The sequence below is a fragment of the Chlorocebus sabaeus genome, chromosome 25 (genome assembly GCF_047675955.1).
Source record: "Chlorocebus sabaeus isolate Y175 chromosome 25, mChlSab1.0.hap1, whole genome shotgun sequence".
Lineage (NCBI taxonomy): Eukaryota > Metazoa > Chordata > Mammalia > Primates > Cercopithecidae > Chlorocebus > Chlorocebus sabaeus.
The window spans coordinates 19,327,578-19,347,871 of record NC_132928.1 but is presented as its reverse complement, the minus strand read 5'-3'; the positions used below and the strand labels follow the sequence as shown (position 1 = coordinate 19,347,871).

The 20,294-nt window shown below is 34.9% G+C and overlaps 1 protein-coding gene across 8 annotated transcripts in view; it reads left to right on the top strand.

The window, feature by feature from the left end:
• Positions 1–17,848, top strand: part of SYT14 (synaptotagmin 14) — a 234,193-nt gene extending 216,345 nt beyond the window's left edge. For 4 of the 8 annotated variants that reach the window (XM_037985600.2, XM_007988574.3, XM_037985601.2 and 1 more), the window contains 3 exons: positions 2,069–2,258; positions 5,729–5,785; positions 7,039–17,848. In XM_037985600.2, coding sequence (XP_037841528.1) covers positions 2,069–2,258; positions 5,729–5,785; positions 7,039–7,352 — 561 coding nt within the window. In that variant the 3' untranslated portion in view covers positions 7,353–17,848. The remainder of the gene's footprint in view (positions 1–2,068; positions 2,259–5,728; positions 5,786–7,038) is intronic. The other 4 variants (XM_007988577.3, XM_007988575.3, XM_007988561.3 and 1 more) reach the window with 2 other exon arrangements.
• Positions 17,849–20,294: the final 2,446 nt, after the last annotated feature.

Here is a 20,294-nt window from a genome sequence, read left to right as displayed (position 1 = left end):
TTGCTATTAAGTATGATGTTGCATGTTGCTAGATTTGATTTGCTAATAGTATATTTAGGATTTTTTCATCTAGATTCATGAATGAGAAAATCTTTTTCTTTTTTATAATGCCCTTATTAGATTTTGGTTTTAATATTTTGCTAAATTCTTTTTTTTTTTTTTTGAGACGGAGTCTCGCTCTGTCGCCCGGGCTGGAGTGCAGTGGCCGGATCTCAGCTCACTGCAAGCTCCGCCAACCGGGTTTACGCCATTCTCCTGCCTCAGCCTCCCGAGTAACTGGGACTACAGGCGCCCGCCACCTCGCCCGGCTAATTTTTTGTATTTTTTAGTAGAGACGGGGTTTCACCGTGTTAGCCAGGATGGTCTCGATCTCCTGACCTCGTGATCCGCCCGTCTCTTAAAGGAAGTTGAGGAGTGGTTTCTCTTTCTCTACTATCTGAAAGAGTTTGTGTAAGGCTAGCATCATTAATTAGAATTCACTAGTGAAGCCATCTAGGCCAAAGTTTCTTATTTTGTTTTGTATGTGTATTTTGGAAAGGCTTTTAATTACAAATTAAATTTCTTTAGTAAGACTGTTTCTGAACAGTCTTCCACCGTGTCTTTTGGTTGGTAATAACTTTCTAGAAAGATGTCTATTTCAGAGGTCTCCAACCCCCTGGCCGCAGACCAGTACTAGTCCATGGCCTGTTGGGAATGGGTGCCACACAGCAGGAGGTGAGCAGCAGTGGGCTAGTGAACATTACAGCCTGAGCTCAGCCTCCTGTCAGATCAGTGGCAGCATTAGATTACCCTCTACACCCTGTCCATGGAAAAACTGTCTTCCAAGAAACTGGTCGCTGGTGCCAAAAAGGTTGGAGATCGCTGGCATATTTCATTCAAATTTCAAATTTACTAGAAGAAACTTGTTCATCCTATCCTCTTATTTTTTTCATGGTCTGTAGAATATATAGTGATGTCTCCTTCTTCATTCCTGATCATTGTTATTTGTCCCTTCTTTTTTTCTTAATTGGACTTTCCAGAAGTTTATTCATTTTATTAGTCTTTCAAATCACCTATTTCTATTATTTAGTTACTAAAAGTATACCTTTAATTTCCAAAAAATATAGATATTTTATTCTCCTCTAGAACAGAGTTTGGGTTTCTAATCAGTCAAAAATATTATGAATAATTTTCATTTGAAATTATTATTTGCTTTAATTTAAAAATTCTGTATACGTGGGTAAATTATATTTTGTAGTTATTAGGTGTAATATTCTGCATGTGACCGTTAGGTCAATTTTGCTTATTGTGATGTTCAGATCTTCTACATCCTTATGGTACTTATTTGTCCGCCCATTTGGTCAGTTACTAAGGGAAGTGTGCTTATGTCCCCAGTGATTATGGATTTCTGTATTTCTCTTTCTAGTTCTGGCCATTTTTGCTTTCTGTATTTTGAGTCCATGTTATTAAATGCATCCAAATTTGGGGTTATTTTACTTTTTAGTAATTTCAGTGTTTTATCATTATTTCATATACTTCTTCATCTCTAGTGGTGATTATTGCCTTAAAGCCAATCCTGACTGATACTAATGTAACTACATCAATTTGTTGATTATTTTTTACATGATTAATTTTTCACATATTGTTCAACTTTTCTGTATCTCTGTGTTTTAGATGTTGGCTTATAAATAGCAGGTTGTTTTGTTTTGTTTATTTAAAGGCACAGTTAGGACATTTGATGTATTGAGTCTAAATCTTTGTCAGTCGTTTAAAGTTGATAGTCTTTAAACAATAATTTCTCATATTCAGAAAACAGTTTATTAACATCTATAAGTTTAAGAAACATTTATCTGATTTGTATATAAATATGCAGGGATTTGTGAAGTCTTCTCATTTCCTATTCTTTGACTTTTATATAATGAAAAGAAATCCAGGGGCTCAAATATGCTAAGGACGATAATTCTAATCTGGTGTTTGGTTTGGTTTGCAACTCATCTTTATTGCGATTTACTTACCTAATCCAAATAAACATGGCATAACAATATATCTCTCTTGCAAAATACTATAAAAATTTTATTATTGATTACAGGGCTGTGACTCCCAAATGAGCGTGTCAGAAATGTCATGTAGTGAAAGTACATCCTCATGTCAGTCTCTTGAACACGGCTCAGTTCCAGAAATTCTTATTGGCCTGCTTTATAATGCCACAACTGGAAGACTATCAGCAGAAGTGATAAAAGGCAGCCACTTCAAAAATTTGGCAGCAAATAGACCACCCAGTGAGTGAAAAATAACTTTTTAAATTCTAACGTTTTCTTTACTTTTGGGACTCTCAGTACTAGGGACTTCAATCCTATCATTTAGTCTTAACCAATCAAAATGAGATGGTGTAATCTGTTTCATGTTTTCTATTTCCAGTCATTTGGGAAGTAGAAAAATTTGAAATTCAAAGTATTAATAGTAAGGTGACAGAACTTTTAATTTTTCATAGTGTCTGCAAAATAAATTATCTCTATCATCTTTTAATGCCAAAAAAGGTTACAGGGCCTTTAAAAGTGAGTAATGTTCACAAATATGAACAGGAATGTGTATAGCTATTGTTAACTGAAGAATAATGTGTTTTCTATCTGCATGCAGTACTATGAACTATTTTATTTACTTCTATATTTTCCTTCTTTCTCCCTTAACAATTTAGAAGAAACTATTACTTCACATTTTTTCTCCTTTGAAATTATAACCCAGTACTGCCAGTAGAGACTTTTTTTAGATGGAATGGGCTTTGCTCTTACCAGGACAAACAGAATAAGGAACAGTTTGCAGTTTACCCTGGATACTGAGAAAGAAAAGCTAGATGGCATACCTCTGCCCTGACTGTATGCATGTTATACCTGTTACTGTTCTCTCTCCAGATCTCTCTCCCAGTTCAACAGGGCCAGGGTAGGTTATGGGAGGATAGTGAAATTGTCACCCAATATACCTCTAAATTGTTGGTACCTGTAAGAAGTAAACTGGGAAAGTGGCAGCTTTTTTGGGGGGAGAGACAGAGTTCTGTTCTTGTCGCCCAGGCTGGAGTGCGATGGCACAATCTTGGCTCACTGCAACCTCTGCCTCCCAGGTTCAAGTGGTTCTCCTGCCTCAGCCTCCTGAGTAGCTGGGACTCCAGGCACCCACCACCACACCCAGCTATTATTTTGTATTTTTAGTAGAGATGGGTTTCACCATGTTGATCAAGCTGATCTCAAGCTCCTGACCTCAGGTGATCCATCTGCCTTGGCCTCCCAAAGTGCTGGGATTACAGGCGTGAGCCACCGAACCCGGCCCAGCTTCTTTATACTTAGCTAAAATTAAAGCTGTTAATGCCGTAAACTAAAAACTTGAAAAGAAATCTGAAATAATAATGCCACCTTAAATTTTCTTAAAATAATTCTCATAGACTTACTTAATGCCATGTTTTATTCCAAGAAGGAAGTAATTAGTATAGGAGTAGGGCCAGGAACAGTATCTCACGCCTGTAATTCCAACACTTTAGGAGTCTGAGGTGGGAGGATCACTTGAGCCCAGGATTTCAAGACCAGCCTGGGCAACAAAGTGAGACCCTGACTCTACAAAAAATTAAAAAATTAGCCAGGCGTGGTGCCTTGAGCCTGTAGTGCCAGCTACTCAGGACAGTGAGGTGGAAGGATCGCTTGAGCCTGGGAGATCAAGGCTGCAGTGAGCCAAGATTGCACCACTGCACTCCAGCCTGGGCGACAGAGCAAGACCCTGTCTTAAACAACAAAAAAAAATTGGCCAGGTGCGGTGGCTCACGCCTGTAATCCCAGCACTTTGGGAGGCCGAGGCAGGCAGATCACAAGGTTAGGAGATCGAGACCATCTTGGCCAACATGGTGAAACCCCACCTCTACTAAAATACAAAAAATTAGCTGGGCATGGTGGCGCATGCCTGTAATCCCAGTTACTTGGGAGGCTGAGGCAGGGGAATCGCTTGAACCCAGGTGGTGGAGGTTGCTGTGAGCTGAGATCGCGCCACTGCATTCCAGCCTGGTGACAGAGCAAGACTCCGTCTAAAAAAATAATAATCAATTAATTAATTAATTAAAATTTTAAAAATAAAGGAGGAGTAGCTTTTTTACCCTTGAATTAAATTAACTGTTTCTAGTTGTCATAAAAATTATTTATTCAATGGAAGTAAAAAGTTATTATAATATATTGTAATACTGGAAAACAATTTTGGAAATAATATTGGAAAGCTTGCTTCGTACATATATCATAGAAGGTATCTATCCCTGAATTAAAAGTCTGAAGGCTTTTTTCATATTGCTACCCTTGGACAGTTGACCTCACTCCCTTAAGTCTGTTTATTTATAGGTAAAATTAAGGTCGTGTATCTCACAGGGTAATTGTGAGACTCAAATCAGAGAAAGGTGCATAAAAGAAGGATGGAATTATTATTGTCCCCTTTCTCATTTCAGAAGGAGAAATTGAGTGGGAAAAAAGAAGCAATTTCTAGAATAAACAGATTTGATAGTGTGACTTGATCATCTTCATTAGTATACACTTAGAATGCAAACTCAAAAGGCCTGGGGGATAATGAAATAAGTAAAACTCATAGGTGAAAGATGGGGAGAGGTGAGGCCTGTGACAAACACGAGAGTGCACACGCTGCCAGAAGACTTTGAGATTCACAGATTGTTAGCACTGTACTGGATAAATAGGGCATTGTTTAGGGTCACATTGAGCCCCCAGTTATCAATTTGCCACTTGTGCTTTAACTAATAATTTACTACATTTTTTCACAAATATTTAGCTGGAGATACTAAAAAATAGAATGAAATGATACCTTTGCCTTTCTATCCTTACTGTAGTCACTCTGATAGAAACAGAGCAACAAGGATCACAACTAAAAGGGAGGTCTGACCAAGTGCAGGGATGGATAATAAACAGATGACAAAAGATTAACATCTGCAACATAGAGTCAATGTTTCAGGTTACAGAGTAGGTTATAGCAATTGCCGTTATTTTACCATTAGACCTTCAGTATATGGATAATTCATGGTGTTAGGTGGGAGGTAACTAGAAAGTAAGTATAAGTCAATTTAAAGCCATTTTATGAAAGTGGAATATTTATAAAGTAAAAGGTAAAACAGTTTTATCAATTTGTCCTAAACAGTATATATTATATAAGATTATAGCCCCTCATATATACCTAGGTTATAAACTTTGAACTATGTTATAGACTGAATAATCCCCATTTTTCCAAAGAAAGAGCAATATTCACGAGCAAAAATTTCAATAGTCCTATTTTGTTTTGCATAATTAATTTATATATATTGGGAGTAGTAAAAGCATTTGAAATATTGATAAATTTTAAATTTAGCAATAATAAGCATAATAATAATTCTGATGATCCTTATAATTACTCTTATTCAGTCTTTTATAGTTTGATAATGTGCATGATTCTATGTTCAATGTGCTTTAGACCAAGAGGATATCATTAAAAATATGTCCCCCTTTAAAAAAGTGTAATTTTTGTTTAAGATTACACAATAACCTTAAAAATTCTCATCCCATGAAATTTGCCCAACATCCCTTTTGTTCAGTCCTCTATCTGAATTAAAATGCTAAAGTTTTGTGTTCTTCCACTCCAGTGAACAGTGTTTCCTCTTTAATTCTAACCTTTGACCCTCTTTCACCCAACGATTGACATCTGGTCATTATTTCTTTTACTGCTTTCCACCCCCTGTTGTCAGATGGACTGTTCTGTTGTCTAAAACACTTGATAGGTGGACAGGTTTATATAATCCGAGGTGAGTTCCTGTAGAGGCTAATTGGATGTTGTCTTTTCATGCAAAACCAAAATACCCTAAAACTTGCCAGCAGTGAAGCTGTCCACCATGTTGGTTTCCAAAACAATGCACATTTATTATCTGTGGTACTTTAAATAAAACTAACTTAGAATTTATCTCTGATTATGGATGATGGTATTCACAGCATATATGAAATAAGCAAAACTTTTAAAAATAAAAATTGTTATTTTTTCATTCATTTGTACTTTGATTCATACAACAGAAATAGATATTTCCTGATAAATATTGTAATTTTCTTTAAAATTAATTGAAATTTTGATATGAAGTACACATGATGGATCACCATGCTGAAGATCATTTGCATGAGTCTAAAAAACTTGAAAACACAGTCTTATAAAGAGAGGATTTGTCTCCCAAATAATCAGGCAATGAACTGTTACGTTTCACTTCGTACACTAAACATCACATCAATTTTTTTTGTAATTCATAAAAATAGTTCAGATATCATTCTTAAAATTTTACATTAAATTTGTGCCAAAAAACAATCCTATTGTATTTTAACTATCCTGAAAGCACATTAAATGTACTCTTGCATGCAACCAGGCAAAAGTTTTACTTGGTTTGCTAAACTTTGAACCCTTAATGCATTTGGCTTCATTTTTGCCCTTAAATGTTTTTAAAGTATATTTAAAAACCACATCCATGCAGAGATTTTTTTTTACATTTCATCCTAAGCTGTTTTGATGTCATCTTTGCATTCTTGTCTTCTTTTCCTCTTCACCATTTGCCTTCATTTCTATTTGTTTGTTTATTCTTATTCTCTGAAAACAGTGGAATGCTTTACAGTGTTGTGGCTAATTGAGCTTGCTAAGTGTTTATTAATGCTATGATGTCCTGCTTAGTGAAGCTAAATGGGGAGGGGAATGGGCAGGGGAGGGTAGTGGGAGGTCAAGAATGGGGTGGGAGGGTGGAGGAAGGATTATGAGGTATACCTTTAAATTCTAACTATTACATAGAAATAGTAAGGTGAAGATATGATTACTCCCAAAATATCTTTGGCCTACTTAGCATTCTCTGTATTTGTCACATATTATAAGCATCTACATCAAAATGGAACTGGTTGAATTTCCATTACACATGGTATACACCATATCCTTATAAAGTATAAATACTTAATTTTCTTAACCTATAAGAAAATTGTTTTGAGTTTGTTTCAAATGATATTTGTGATATGTTGTTTCTTTCTTCTTTAGATACATATGTTAAGTTAACTCTACTGAATTCCATGGGTCAAGAGATGTCCAAATGCAAGACATCCATTCGCAGAGGGCAGCCAAATCCAGTATACAAGGAAACTTTTGTTTTTCAAGTGGCCCTATTTCAGCTTTCTGATGTGACACTCATACTGTCTGTGTATAACAAACGCAGCATGAAAAGAAAAGAGATGATAGGCTGGATTTCTTTAGGTCTAAACAGCTCTGGAGAAGAAGAACTCAATCACTGGACTGAAATGAAAGAGTCAAAAGGACAGCAAGTATGTAGATGGCATGCGTTGCTAGAGTCATGATGAATAGAATAAGCAAACAGTTATCATCCAAGGCAGCATATTTCCAATTCCAACATTATTGTTTCTACCAAGTCACCATTAGAAGAACTGTTCTTTGAAGAATCATATTCAACCTTCTATCAAAATGCTTTAAGTTTTGTGGAAAGAACATCTCATACTGACATAAATGAAGAAAATATGTGTATCTAGTAGAGCTTGTTTGGGAAACTGAGAAACGTACATTATCATTGCTAAACTAACAGCCCTCCAGAAATTTAATAAGATGTTTTTGATTTGAAGTTAATTTTAATTTAGCAAAAGAGCCAGTCATTTTATGAAAAATCAAAATTATAAGTGATTTTAAAAACCAGAATTTTAGTTGCGATGCAATTTTAATATCACCCTACATATTATTTATAAAACATAGTTTGACTGGCCAGTCCCTGGTGTTTGTAATGTTCTTTAATATGAAAAAGTAGTTCTCCAACTCTATCATAAGTCATATCTAATGGTGAAGGGTTTCAGTCACATTGAAAATTGTTTTATTTCAGACATGTTCCCTTTGTGCACTTAGTTTCATTGTGCCTCACTTCCTCTCAATAGCACTAAATCTAAGTGCAAACAAGTATTCATTTTCATACAGGAATTTTTTTAATATGTTATTTTTTTAAAAGCTCATTTTTCATTTGCCTCCGCTTTTGCCTGATCCAAAGAGACCAAGTCACTGTACTGGTCCCTTGCAAGTCTTCTAGACAGGTTGTACTGTAGAACTACGTAACTTTCTGTTGAAAGCACTTCCTGTATTCTTGTATTCCAATGTAGGAAGCTAATAGAGCAGGACTTGACTTTAAAATTTCTTTCCGTGATTGACTCTTCAGAATTGCAGTAGTGTGAAAATACATTTTTTTACAAACAAAATACAGTAGATAAGCTGTTGAAAATGGAAAACAATTCAATTTTAATTTTCTGCTCTGAGTATTTAGTAACCAACACTGCATAAAGCAGGTAGCATCCAAAATAAGAAACTGTTCTCTCTCTAAATCTTCACTCTTACTTCAATTTATATTTGTGATATAAAGACTATCCAGTTCTCAGTTTGAATTGGAACATCATGTTAAAAACAGTTATGAGATTCCTTATGAAGTTTCTAGTAACTTGTGACTAGACTTTATGAAATTTACAGATAAAGTTCTTCAACGTGATGTCATCTTGTGCCTTTCATGTAAGTTAAATTTGCTCATACAGCTTGAAAGTTGTATTTGCAAAATTAAGCCTTCAATTTTTATAAATGTAAAGATTCCTCAGAACAGTGTCGCAACATCTTTATTTCCTCTGAAGTATGTAAAAGTTGTATAATGTGCTAATTGTTTTAATGTCAAGGCACTTTCATTTGTTTTTATATTTAGGAACTCTAATCAGGAATATTAGAAGCTGTTTTCTTTTTAATTTTACTTCTTACCTAATATATCATTTTATGCATATACTTTATTGGAGTATGTTTTATATATATTAAAAATAGTTTCTTTTTTCTCCTTTTCATTTCTAGTTAAAATAGACAAAAATCTACTATTTACCAGTTACTAAAAAGCAGTATATCATTGCTTCTAGTCCCAACTAAGTACTATATATTATTGTAAACTAGAACTTGTTATTACCATAATAACAAAACAATGCATAGATATTACTTCAGCTTGGCTGTACTGAAAGGCCTTAAAAGAAATCCAAAAAGACCGTGAACTTCTGTAATTTTTAGTTTAAAAAATGGCAGCTCTATGCATTCATGCACATGAATTATAAGAAAAAATACAAATGCTATATTGGATGACATGAGGTTTGAGAATGTTTGTTACAGGGCTGCATTAAAGGGGAAAATCCATCTTTTATTGTTATATCAATGAGTTTTTCCCAGGATTTTTTAAATAAATGAGTAAGAGTTAGAACCTGAATCAAATGGCAAAATATCTCATTTAAGTGTTTACAGCAACAGTATGAAAAAAGACTTGAAGAGGGGATGTAGATTTTACTGAGAAATTGGACTTAGGCATTTGAAGCTACAGTGATCTTTTTTGGCTTTGAAACAACTGATTGCGTTGCTAACAACTGTTATCTTCCTAATAAAAAGAGTTATCAGTCTTATTTGTAACTGTAACAGAGCTTAGTGAAACACATTAGTAAGACCAGTTTGGTGCTTTCACTCTTAGAAAAAGACCTAACTAATTGTTATTTGTTAAATCTACCTGTTTTCAGACTATTCCCAGAATTGTGTGTGTGATTTGATACATCCCTAGGGATTTATCTGGTATAAGTATCAAATCCTTCATGGCCTAAAAATTAATAAACAGTTTTTTAATATTTCTGGAAAGACCCTACCTCCACCCTAGCTGCCAAGTCCTCAAAGATTATAAATTATCTATATGAGTGTGTGTATCTGTATATACACATGCACTTACACACATACAACATAAATATGTATATGTATATTCATTTGTAAAGGCAAAGGTGCCCTGGCTTTTTCAGATAACTGAATAGAGAAACATTTCATAAATTTAGGATTATTTTTCTCCTCTGTGTATTTACTAGATATTATATTTGGTTTGGGTGCTTTCTGCTGCTGTTCTCCTTTACACACAGCAAAGTATACATTTGTTTCTGTAGATTGACACAACTATAGTAATTACTCCCAAAAAGTTGTCTATTCTTCTAGAAAAGGATTAAATAAGGCTCAGGGGACCCACTTCACTCTACTGAATCTAATGTACGAGACAGTACAACTGCTTTTTTGTGTGCTTAAATTTGCATGAAAGCTTAATAGCAAAATCTTCTATCTCAGTAATTATAGCAAATAGGGACCCACTGGTAGGGAGCAGGTGTTGGCTCAGAAACCTGAAAAAGACAACCCACTTTCATATTCTATTAAAATCCCATAAGTTTTCTAATAAAATGGTATAGTCCAAATATGACAATTGACCAGCATTTATGGGAGCCTCTAAACCTGGAGTTCTGGGGTTTGTCTCCCAAATGAGCTGCAAAATATAGTTATTGCTGCCCAGTAAACAAAATGTATGTCAAATCAGTAAAGAATTTGTTTACTATAATATTGCCTTATCTTTCAGAAGCTTTCTTCTGTATTCTTGTGTCTTCAGAACAATCCACATTTTGTTTGAAATCCATTTGCATATTATCTTATTAGTGAATTCTCAATAATGTTGTATTTGCTGACAAGAATAATAAATTGGACCACAATTAAAAGAAAGAAAACCCAATGAGAAAACATCTAAACTACCTGATTAATATACACATGTTTAAATGTAGGGCCTGGTTAGGCAGTTTCATCCAACCTAGTGAAGATGCCCAGGGCTGTTTGTTAAATGATTTGCTTGATACCATCATCATTTTCATTTCACTTATCAAGTGAATCAGAAGCATAATCAATAACCGCAAATTAAGATAGTACCAATAGGGGAAAGGGGTAAAAGAATTGAGTGTTTGTCAATATGAAGATGAGTGGGGATACTGAATGATATCATAGTCTTCCCAATGGAAGAAAAAGTAGGCTATGGGAGATGTAAATTTTTGATGAAGTAAGAACAGAAGTCACCAACAAATATTTTTCAATATCCCTATCCAAATATGAATAGAAAGGACACAAATTCACTTGCATAAAATTGCCATTTGCCTACATAGACTAGACAATTCATAGAGATTTTTCACAGTGACAGTTATTATATTATGTATATAGTTATTTTAGTTATCAGTAATTTCACCTTGATAGTTTTTATTTCTAATTTTTTTTCCATTCACTGTCCCCTGTTCATCTGTGGCCTAGATTCAAGGTAGCTGTCGCTATTATTATTACTAACCAAACAATATTGAATACAAGTTTAAGCATGCTGAAAAGCATTTTCTAATGTTAATTTTAAAACATCGTCTCTGCCCTCCAAAGTGATGGTAACAGCTATAATTTTCTAAGATCTAGCACAATAAGTTATTATTTGCTTGATTCTGCAAACAATACTATGAGGTAAGTAATGTTATCAACATTTTATTGATAAAGACACTGCACCATGAAGAGGTTAAGCAGACTTTCCCAAGGTCATTCAGTAAGTAAGTAGTAGAACTGGGATTGGAACCCAGATGTAAATTACTCTAAAACCCATGCTATGCATGTTGCATCTGCCTCCCTGTTTGGAAAAAAAAAAAAAAAAACTACTTAGGACATTGTATTTATCAATAATCCCACTCACCTTGATTGAATGGCAGAACTAAGGGGGAAAAAACAGCTGGGGAAAGAGAAAAGACAAAGAAGAAAAGATCAGACGTTTTTTTTCTTTTCAGGACACAAATGGTGGTACTTTTGTGTCATTTTGTAGATGACTTTGATTTGCAGAGATTTGGAATTGATTTATCATGCCAGTTTAGCCTATCTTCTGAAAGCATATTAATCAGTTCTGCTCCTTGACCACTTTTGGGAATCCAAGGTGTTTTAATTGTTACATGACCCCCTTACTACTCTATGAAGGGCATAACCTGTGTCTAGCCCATATCTCACTCTTATCAGTGGCGAGACAAAATATTTGTCTTCCTCTGCCCTCTCATTGCAATTTATTTATGTTTCTTTTATTCTCAATTTTGTTAAGATTTGTCAGGAATTATAGCTAGTTTTTTATTACGTATGTCTCTCTTTCGCCCTAGGTACGTAGTCAATGCCTTGTTAGTATCTTTCTGTACCCCTTTGCTCATAGTAGGCAGACAATAAATATTGAACTAAATTCCCTGTGGAAGAAACCAGTCACACTATTACATGAGTCTTAGTTTTTATGAATCTTGTGTTATGCATGGATTTATTTATCCCTCCAGTTAATATATATTTAAGAGTACTAGATATGTGCCATGTGTTATTGTTCCAAGTGCTACAGATGCAGAGATAGTAAATTGGTCAAAGTCTTTGCCCTCATGGGGGCCTACATTCTAAGGTAGGAAGATGGCCACAGAATGGATAATTTCAGTCTAGTATAATGAAGCATTAAGATAGAGGCATGCATAGAGTACCATGGGATTTAGTAGAAGAATGCAACATGGAATTCAAAAAAATCTTCCTGGAGAAGGTAATCCTCGAGTTGGGTCTTAAAGAACAAATACATGTTAGACTCCCATCAAATTTGAGGATACATGTTCTTTCCAAGAACAAAATGTAAAATAATGATTTCTAAACTATAGTATCCTTAAAAATTATTTTGAAAATTTAACTTGAGCCAGGCGTGGTGGCTTACGCCTGTAATCCCAACACTTTGGGAGGCTGAGATAGGTGGATTACTTGAGCTCAGGAGTTTAAGACCAGCCTGGGCAACATAGCGAAACCCCATCTCTACCAAAAATTTAAAAATTAGCTGAGTGTGATTGTGCATGCCTGTGGTCCCAGCTACTCAGGAGGCTTAGGTGGGAGAATCGCTGGAGCCTGGCAAGTCAAGGCTGGAGTGAGCCAAGATAGCGCCACTGCACTTCGGCCTGGGTGACAGAGCAAGACCTTGTAGAAAGGAAGGAAGAAAGGAGAGAGAGAGGGAGGAAGGGAGGAGGAGAAGGAAAGGAAGGAGGAGAAGGGAAAGTATGAAGGAGAAGGGAAAGAAGGGAGGAAAATTTAACTTGTATTCCAAAACTCCACCTCCAGAGATTCTACTTCATTTGGCCTGGAAGGGAGCCCAATAATCCACATTTTATTAAGCTCTCCAGGAAATTCTGTCTGAGATCTATTGATATAGAATATCAAGTGTATTACATAGCATTATTCATGAAATGTTTCAGTGCCTGTAGATCAGACCTTGAAGTGTGATAGTGATAGTGATAGTAAGAAGCAGATTAAGACTTGGATTGATGTTATTCATCTTTTTCTTGTGCTTCCTTACAAAGGAAAATATTTAATGAAAAAAATTAATATTTAATGATGAGTTTCTGTACATTTACACTTAACATACATTTTTCAAAGTGTTTCTTGGTATAATAAATATGTTGATTTTATGGCTTCCAAAAATTCCTTTCCATTATTGTTCAAATATTTCCTTCCAAGTTATCTTTACAATGATGGATATAAAGCAAAGAATGGGGAGGTATTTATCTAGTAATTTCTCTATCAGTATTGTAAATGAAATAAGACTGACCTTTGAGTAAATGTATAGTAGCAGCCATAGGTGCTGGCATTTTTGCATTCTTGTATACAGTAAGATTTCTTGCTTCCCTTTATCATCATCTAAATGACTTCATTGTCATCACACTCATCAGATGAACTGCAGTACTGGATTCTTCTTGGATTCTTCTCTAAAAGCAGTGTTTCTGTGACTGCTGCTCTAAACTCTAGTTCCTTGATTGTTTTGTTCTTAGGATCCTTTGTTTCAAATAGCGAGTTAATACAGCAGCCTCAGGACCTTCTCTTTCTCTCACAATGAATGCTGTGGATAAGGTACATCTGTGTTTCCATTTCCCCTCATTTCAAATGTAGCCATATTTTCTTCTCTGATGTAATATTTTGTGTGAACACGTTTTACATTTTGAAGTTTTCTTTTCCCCCACGAAGATCTGTGGTTATCCCACTGAAAAACGAGCTTATTTGAATATGGGAAATAATGTTGTCATTGAATTAGACTGTTTTGTGACTGCAGATGTATCACTGTGTTTGATTTGGTGATAGCTTGAGGTCTGGTTAATCTTGAGGTAATCAGCTTGATAGACTGGAATTACTAGTTTATTATCAAAAAATGAATGTAAAAATATTGCTCTTTTCTCTCCCTGTTTAGACTAGTATGTGCCTTTTTAAAAATATTCCCTTTCTCTTCCCTGCCTTTTTTCCCACTCTTATTCATGTACACTCAAACTAGATACCAGAGTTAGTTCATCAAAGCTGAATAATACCTATCAAAAAGTGGTACCCTGACTTTTTTCTCTTAATCACCTGTACTGGACTGTAGGGAGGACCAGATAGGCTTTCTTGGGGACTACAGAAAGAGCAAAGCGTAATACTCTTTAATCATAGCATGTTTGTTGTTGCTGTTTCAGTGGTGGTTGTGGTGGTGGTTGTATACTTACCTTGAATAGTGTGAAGTACCCTAAAATTGTGTTGTGTGGGCTGGGAGCAGGAAGGAAACTGATTCTTCATCTAACAAAAGTTTGGCGTAATTTTATTGTAAAATTTCAACTGCTTATGACATGAAAATTTCTAATTAATTATAAGAACAAAGTCACTGCGGTGGCGATAGTTGCGCAAGATGTTTGACATTATTTCTATGTCAGTTTGATAGTCTGTGTTATAAACTGTCTTATTAGGACCCTTCTTCCCCCTCTTCTTTATTATTCTGATTATCAGTAAATCCAGTTTGTACTGTTAGACTTTTGAGTTTGTCTTTTAAATATCCAAGACTATTTTAAAAAGAAAAACCATAGCATCTTTATGTTTAAAAATATGTATGACGATGTGTTTAAAATGAATTAATAGATAAAATATAACACTCCATTATATACTGAAAAAATGATTTTTCAAACTTTGTTTATATATTCAGTTATTGCTAGCAGTTCATGTTAAATATGACTATTTTGTTTAATGAGAAAATAGGAATTTTTCCTTATCTCTGAGACTTACTGCTTCTCTTTGCCATTCACATCTGGTTGAAGGTGGATGGTTGTGAACTTCTTAACGTCACTTCATTTGTCAGTTTCTGGATGTGCCAACCTCCTCCTGACGGTTTAATTTTCGGTAATAATCAAACCATTTATTCCCTCAGGGGTTGGTCCTCATAGTGATTTCTGTTCTTAACCCCCATTAGTGTGAATGGAAATAATCCATAAGCACCAGTAGGCGAAAAGGCCCATAAAGGATCAGTATCCCAGAACCCTGAAATAGGACGGCCACTTCAGTACCCAAATGTCATTGCAATTCTAATGGAGTAGAAGCCAGCTTCTTGAAGTGAGGATTTGAGATCATTATGTCATATTCTCTCCTTTTGGTCTCCTCCCTTCTCCCTCTAGCTTGCACATTCTTTTTATTTTAAATTTTACAGGAAGACTTCTTTTAAAAACCTGGTTTTTAAAATTTCACATGTTGCTTTAACCAGGCGATTTCCCAAACCAGAAAACTGAAGTACGTACCATGGAGTTATAAGAAGTTTGGGGGCTTTTTTGGTTTTTTTGTTTTTGTTTTTTTTGTTTTTTTGTGGCTTTTTTTTTTTTTTTTTTTTTTTTTTTGTAGTGTGGGGAGTGGGGAGAAGGAAAAGGGAGGAATCGTGCTTGTTTTGGTTTTGGGAAGTCTTTTTGGATAAATATTGAGAATATTTATAGTATTCTGTAATTATGTGACATTTGTTGTGTGAGGGGAGACCAGAGTAGCTGTTGCACATAAATTGACTCTCTTAATATGTAAACATATTTAAACAGTTGTTTGAAGCAAAGCTAGAAATTAATGGTGATACTTCTAACAGCATTTTGATGTTATAAATATTACTTTAAGTTTATCAAGAGAAAAATTCCAGTAGTAGCTTGCATTATAAAATTAATTGATTTATTATGTTTCTGTATAATTTTATTGAGGTTGCTTTTGTTTTTGTGGTGAATATAATACAGTGGCAACAATTTTGAGGAATCTTTAAAGCTGTTTGGAAGAGATGGCCAAACTTTGGCTAGATTTTTACTAGAATTTTGAAATAAGAAAGTGTATAAATATGTTTTCAGTTAAATTAGTCTTGAGGAAGAACAGTTATTATATGAGTTATAAGGATCTTGATAAATGTTGGGACCTATTCTAAAACTCATGAGGTTCCTCACTGATCATGAGGTTCCTCTTGCACTCATGAGGTTCCTCTTGCATTGTATTTTATTTCTCAAAATAATGAAATTTTTATGGAAAAGCTCAATTAGTGGGATCTTTTATTCAATATTCCCTTACTCTTCTTTCTTCCTTCCTTCTTTCTTTCCTTCCCTCTCTCCCTCCTTCCTTCCTAGTTCTTTCATTTTTTGAGGCAAGAAGCTTCCTTAATAATATAGTTTCTACAGAGCTTTCTTACTTATTTTTCTAATAATGGATATAACAGTGTGATAAAGTTTAAATGCTCCGTGAGCAAAACTCTTATCAAACAACTGAAGAAATGCACTGCTATTAACCTTTTCCTTGGTCTTGAATTGTCTCCAGCATATTTGCTAGTGACTCTAAACTATTAATGGATCTTATTAATATAAACAAGTTTCTGTGTGGTTATCAACAGTGTTGTATTATTGTCACATTTATTTACATTTTTGGTCAAAAATATAAACAGATGCGTGTGTGAAGCAGTCTGTTTTATAGAGTGAGCATATATGTGATCATTTTCATGTAATTGGAAATGTGCTGTGTGTTGCATTTTATTCTCATGTCGACTTTTCTACTGTGTATACACCGATTGTCTCGGTGCCTTTTTCCTTTTGTATAATTGTATTACATACAGAAATTGCTGACCTCTGTGAAAACAGTGTAAAAAATGTTAAAATTATTATTCCAATGAGATTTTAATGGCAGTTTAATTTTCCAGAGAATAAATTTTGTGTGGGTTAAAAGTTATTTTTCTTCACCTTTATGTAAGAAATCTGCTCACATTTTAGTACTCACATGGAATGGGTAAACATCTGACTTGATTGATGATGATACATAAACATCAGTCCTAATTCTTGTCATTGACAAATGTTAATATGACTGTTACACAAAATAAAATAATGTCAATTACATAAGGAAATATCGAACGGATATATGTACATGTTGTTTAGATCTTGGGTTTGAAAGGAATCTCATCTAAATGCGCTATAAAATACTGCTCTCAAAAGGTTTGGGTCATATTATTTTCTTTGATTGTAAGTCAAATCTGGCTTCCAAAGAAAATAGACTTACAAATTCAAACATTTAAAAATATTCTCCTTTAAAGTTCATATAAATCACAAATAAACTAAATAGCTTTAAAATGGTCTCACTATCTTCAGCTGGAATATGAACTGTTATCTAGTTTGTTCTTTCACTTAATGTGAATTTGTTGTCATTCATATCAGTATTGCTATCCTGTTTAACAAAATAATTTTCTCTTTGCCAATAGTAGTTTGTTGATTTTTCATTCTTTTTCATTAGATAGTTGTATTGTTTCCCAAAGACCTTAAGTTTAGATATTTTTCATATTTCATTACCTTGTCCATTTTACTTCCAGCAACAAAGATTTATAACAACAGACTTAACAAGTACTATTTTGCATATGAAAAAGAATTTAAACGTTTGGTGCTCTAAAACTGAGAGAAATTAAAGTTGCTGCATCATCTAATCTCTGATTGTCTCTGAATCCTTAGTTCCATAAATTATCCAGAGCCTTTTTTAACATTTTTAAAGAGGGGAACGCCAGTGCCCAATTGGTCTGGTTGAGTTTTTTTTCTTTCCTTTTTGTAAAGTCGTCTCTACTGAAATATAATGAAAACATGAAACACATCTTCTGCTCAGAATAAATGGATTCATAATGTAATCTTCAAACTATAATTTAAGGAATTTGTATTTTTTCCCAGTACTCACTGCTGAATTCTTCCCCCACTCTCAAACATTTTGAGCTTCTGTTATTAAGACATTTAGGCTGGGCACAGTGGCTCATGCCTGTAATCCCAGCACTTTGGGAGACTGAGACGCAGATCACGAGGTCAGGAGTTCAAGATCAGCCTGGCCAACGTGGTGAAACCCCATCTCTACTAAAAATAAAAAAATTAGTTGGGTGTGGTGGTGTGCGTCTGTAATCCCAGCTACTCTGGAGGCTGAGGCAGGAGAATCGCTTGAACCTGGCAGGCGGAGGTTGCAGTGAGCCGAGATCACACCACTGCACTGCAGCCTGGGTGACAAAGCAAGACTCTGTCTCAGGGGAAAAAAAAAAAAAGACATTTAAGGTTAAGCCAAAAGTAACAGATTTGCTTGAGTGTTGACAAAATTTTTTTTCTGAATTGTAAGCAATATCTTACTTAGGGATAATTTATTATTTAATACTTTGGAAAAAGATTATTTTCGTTTGGGTCTTTCAGAGAATTACAATTAATATAAAGTGAAATTCCAGCAAAAAGTTGGCACATCTGCATTCTTGCTAACAAATCATGAAATTATCATTTTCTATTGTTATAAATGGATTTAGTAGTTATTCATTATAACAGGTTACTATATTTAAGGTATGTTTTTTGTTTGTTTTTCTCTTTTTTAAGCCAAAACCTCACCAAACATTATATTTTAATTGCAAATTGCTTATAACTCCTTTGATCTCCAATATGCAAAATGATATTTAAATCAACTTTTTCTTTCCATAGATTATCAAAATATTTCGTGATGTTTCCCATTTGAAAATAAAGTCATTCCCAATTTTAAAATAAATGGTCTCAGTAAAGGTATATATGGAATATTTTATTAGTAATTTATAATGAATTATTAAAATATAATACATGTTTTTATGAAATTAAGTACCAAATAAATGGGGCAAATTATGTGAGGATCTCATAAACTTATATTGATTAGTAAGAGAAAAAATGAAAACATCTACTCAGCATGAAGAAAATATATCTAAAGGAAATCCTTCCAAAGAATACTTTTAATATGTGGTAGAAACTGCCAATTCTTCGCCAAAACCCATGTATTTCTCTTTTTCTTGGTCATATGGCTAGCTTACGTTTCTCGCCTTCCCTTGAAATTAGGCATGACCATGTGACTGAGTTCTAGCCAATTGAATACAACCAGAGATGATGTGTACCAATTTCTAGGAGGTTCTTCTTTTTTTTTTTTTTTTTTTTTTGAGACAGAGTCTTGCTCTTTTGCCCAGGCTGGGGTACAGTGGCACGATCATAGTTCACTGCAGCTTTGATGTCCCAAACTCAAGAAATCCTCCCACCTCAGCCTCCCCAGTAGCTGGGACTACAGGTGCATGCTGCCACACTCGGCTTATATTTTTATTTTTTTTGTAGAGACAAGGTCTCACTATGGTGCCCAGGCTGGTCCTGAACTCGTAGGCTCAAGCTCTCTGCCTGCGTTGGTCTCCCAAAGTGCTGGGATTACAGGTGTGAGCCACCATGCCCAGCCCAGGAGGCTTTTTAAGAATCAAATATGGCCAGGCATGGTGGCACATACCTGTAGCCCCAGTTACATGGGAGGCTGAGGCAGGAGGATCATTTGAACCCAGGATGTGGAGGTTGCAATGAGCCGAGATTGTGCCATTGCACTCCAGCCTCGGCAACAAAGGGAGTTCCTGTCTCAAAAAAAAAAAAAAAAAGAATCAAATGTGCCTTTTCCGTGCGTTCTTTTCAGTTTCCACTGGCTGGATACAGAGAAAACAAAGCTTTCAGGAATGGCAAAGCCCCAAGTTGGAGAGATTCTGGGTCACTGAGTCACCTCACAGAAAACAGACAACCAGGTATGCATGCCTTGGAATGACAGCATAAATAAGGAAAAAAAACTTCTATTATATTTGAGCCATTACTTATTTTGGAGTACGTTTGTTACTATAAACAACCAAAACTAAAAAACTATTGATAACCTTCCAGTGGGGTTCTGTGAAAATGAAAACCTAAAATACTTTACATTAACTTAGCAGTCAAGAAGCCAGTGGTGAGGAAATAGATACAGCAGCCTGGAAACCTGTAGCCATATTTTGCTGTGGCAAAGCACGAATAAACCAGTTGCCTGTATAATGAAGGTGGTCAGTGTGACTACTAAAACTGTAGTTCAGGGGAAATGGATGGAAAGAGCCAGAGTAGCAGTGTGTTTGAGATGTTCCTTGCTAAAATATATTAAAAGAAAGCAGTAAACTCAAGCAGGAGTTCCATGGCTTTCACGGAGAGATTGAAGGGAATGGAAAAGAGCCCTGAGATTAACTGCCTTGGAGTTGGAAAAGTCTACTGCTTCTAGATCCCAAGTATTAAGATAGAAAATTGAAAAAAGTGTTGAATAAGAAAAGC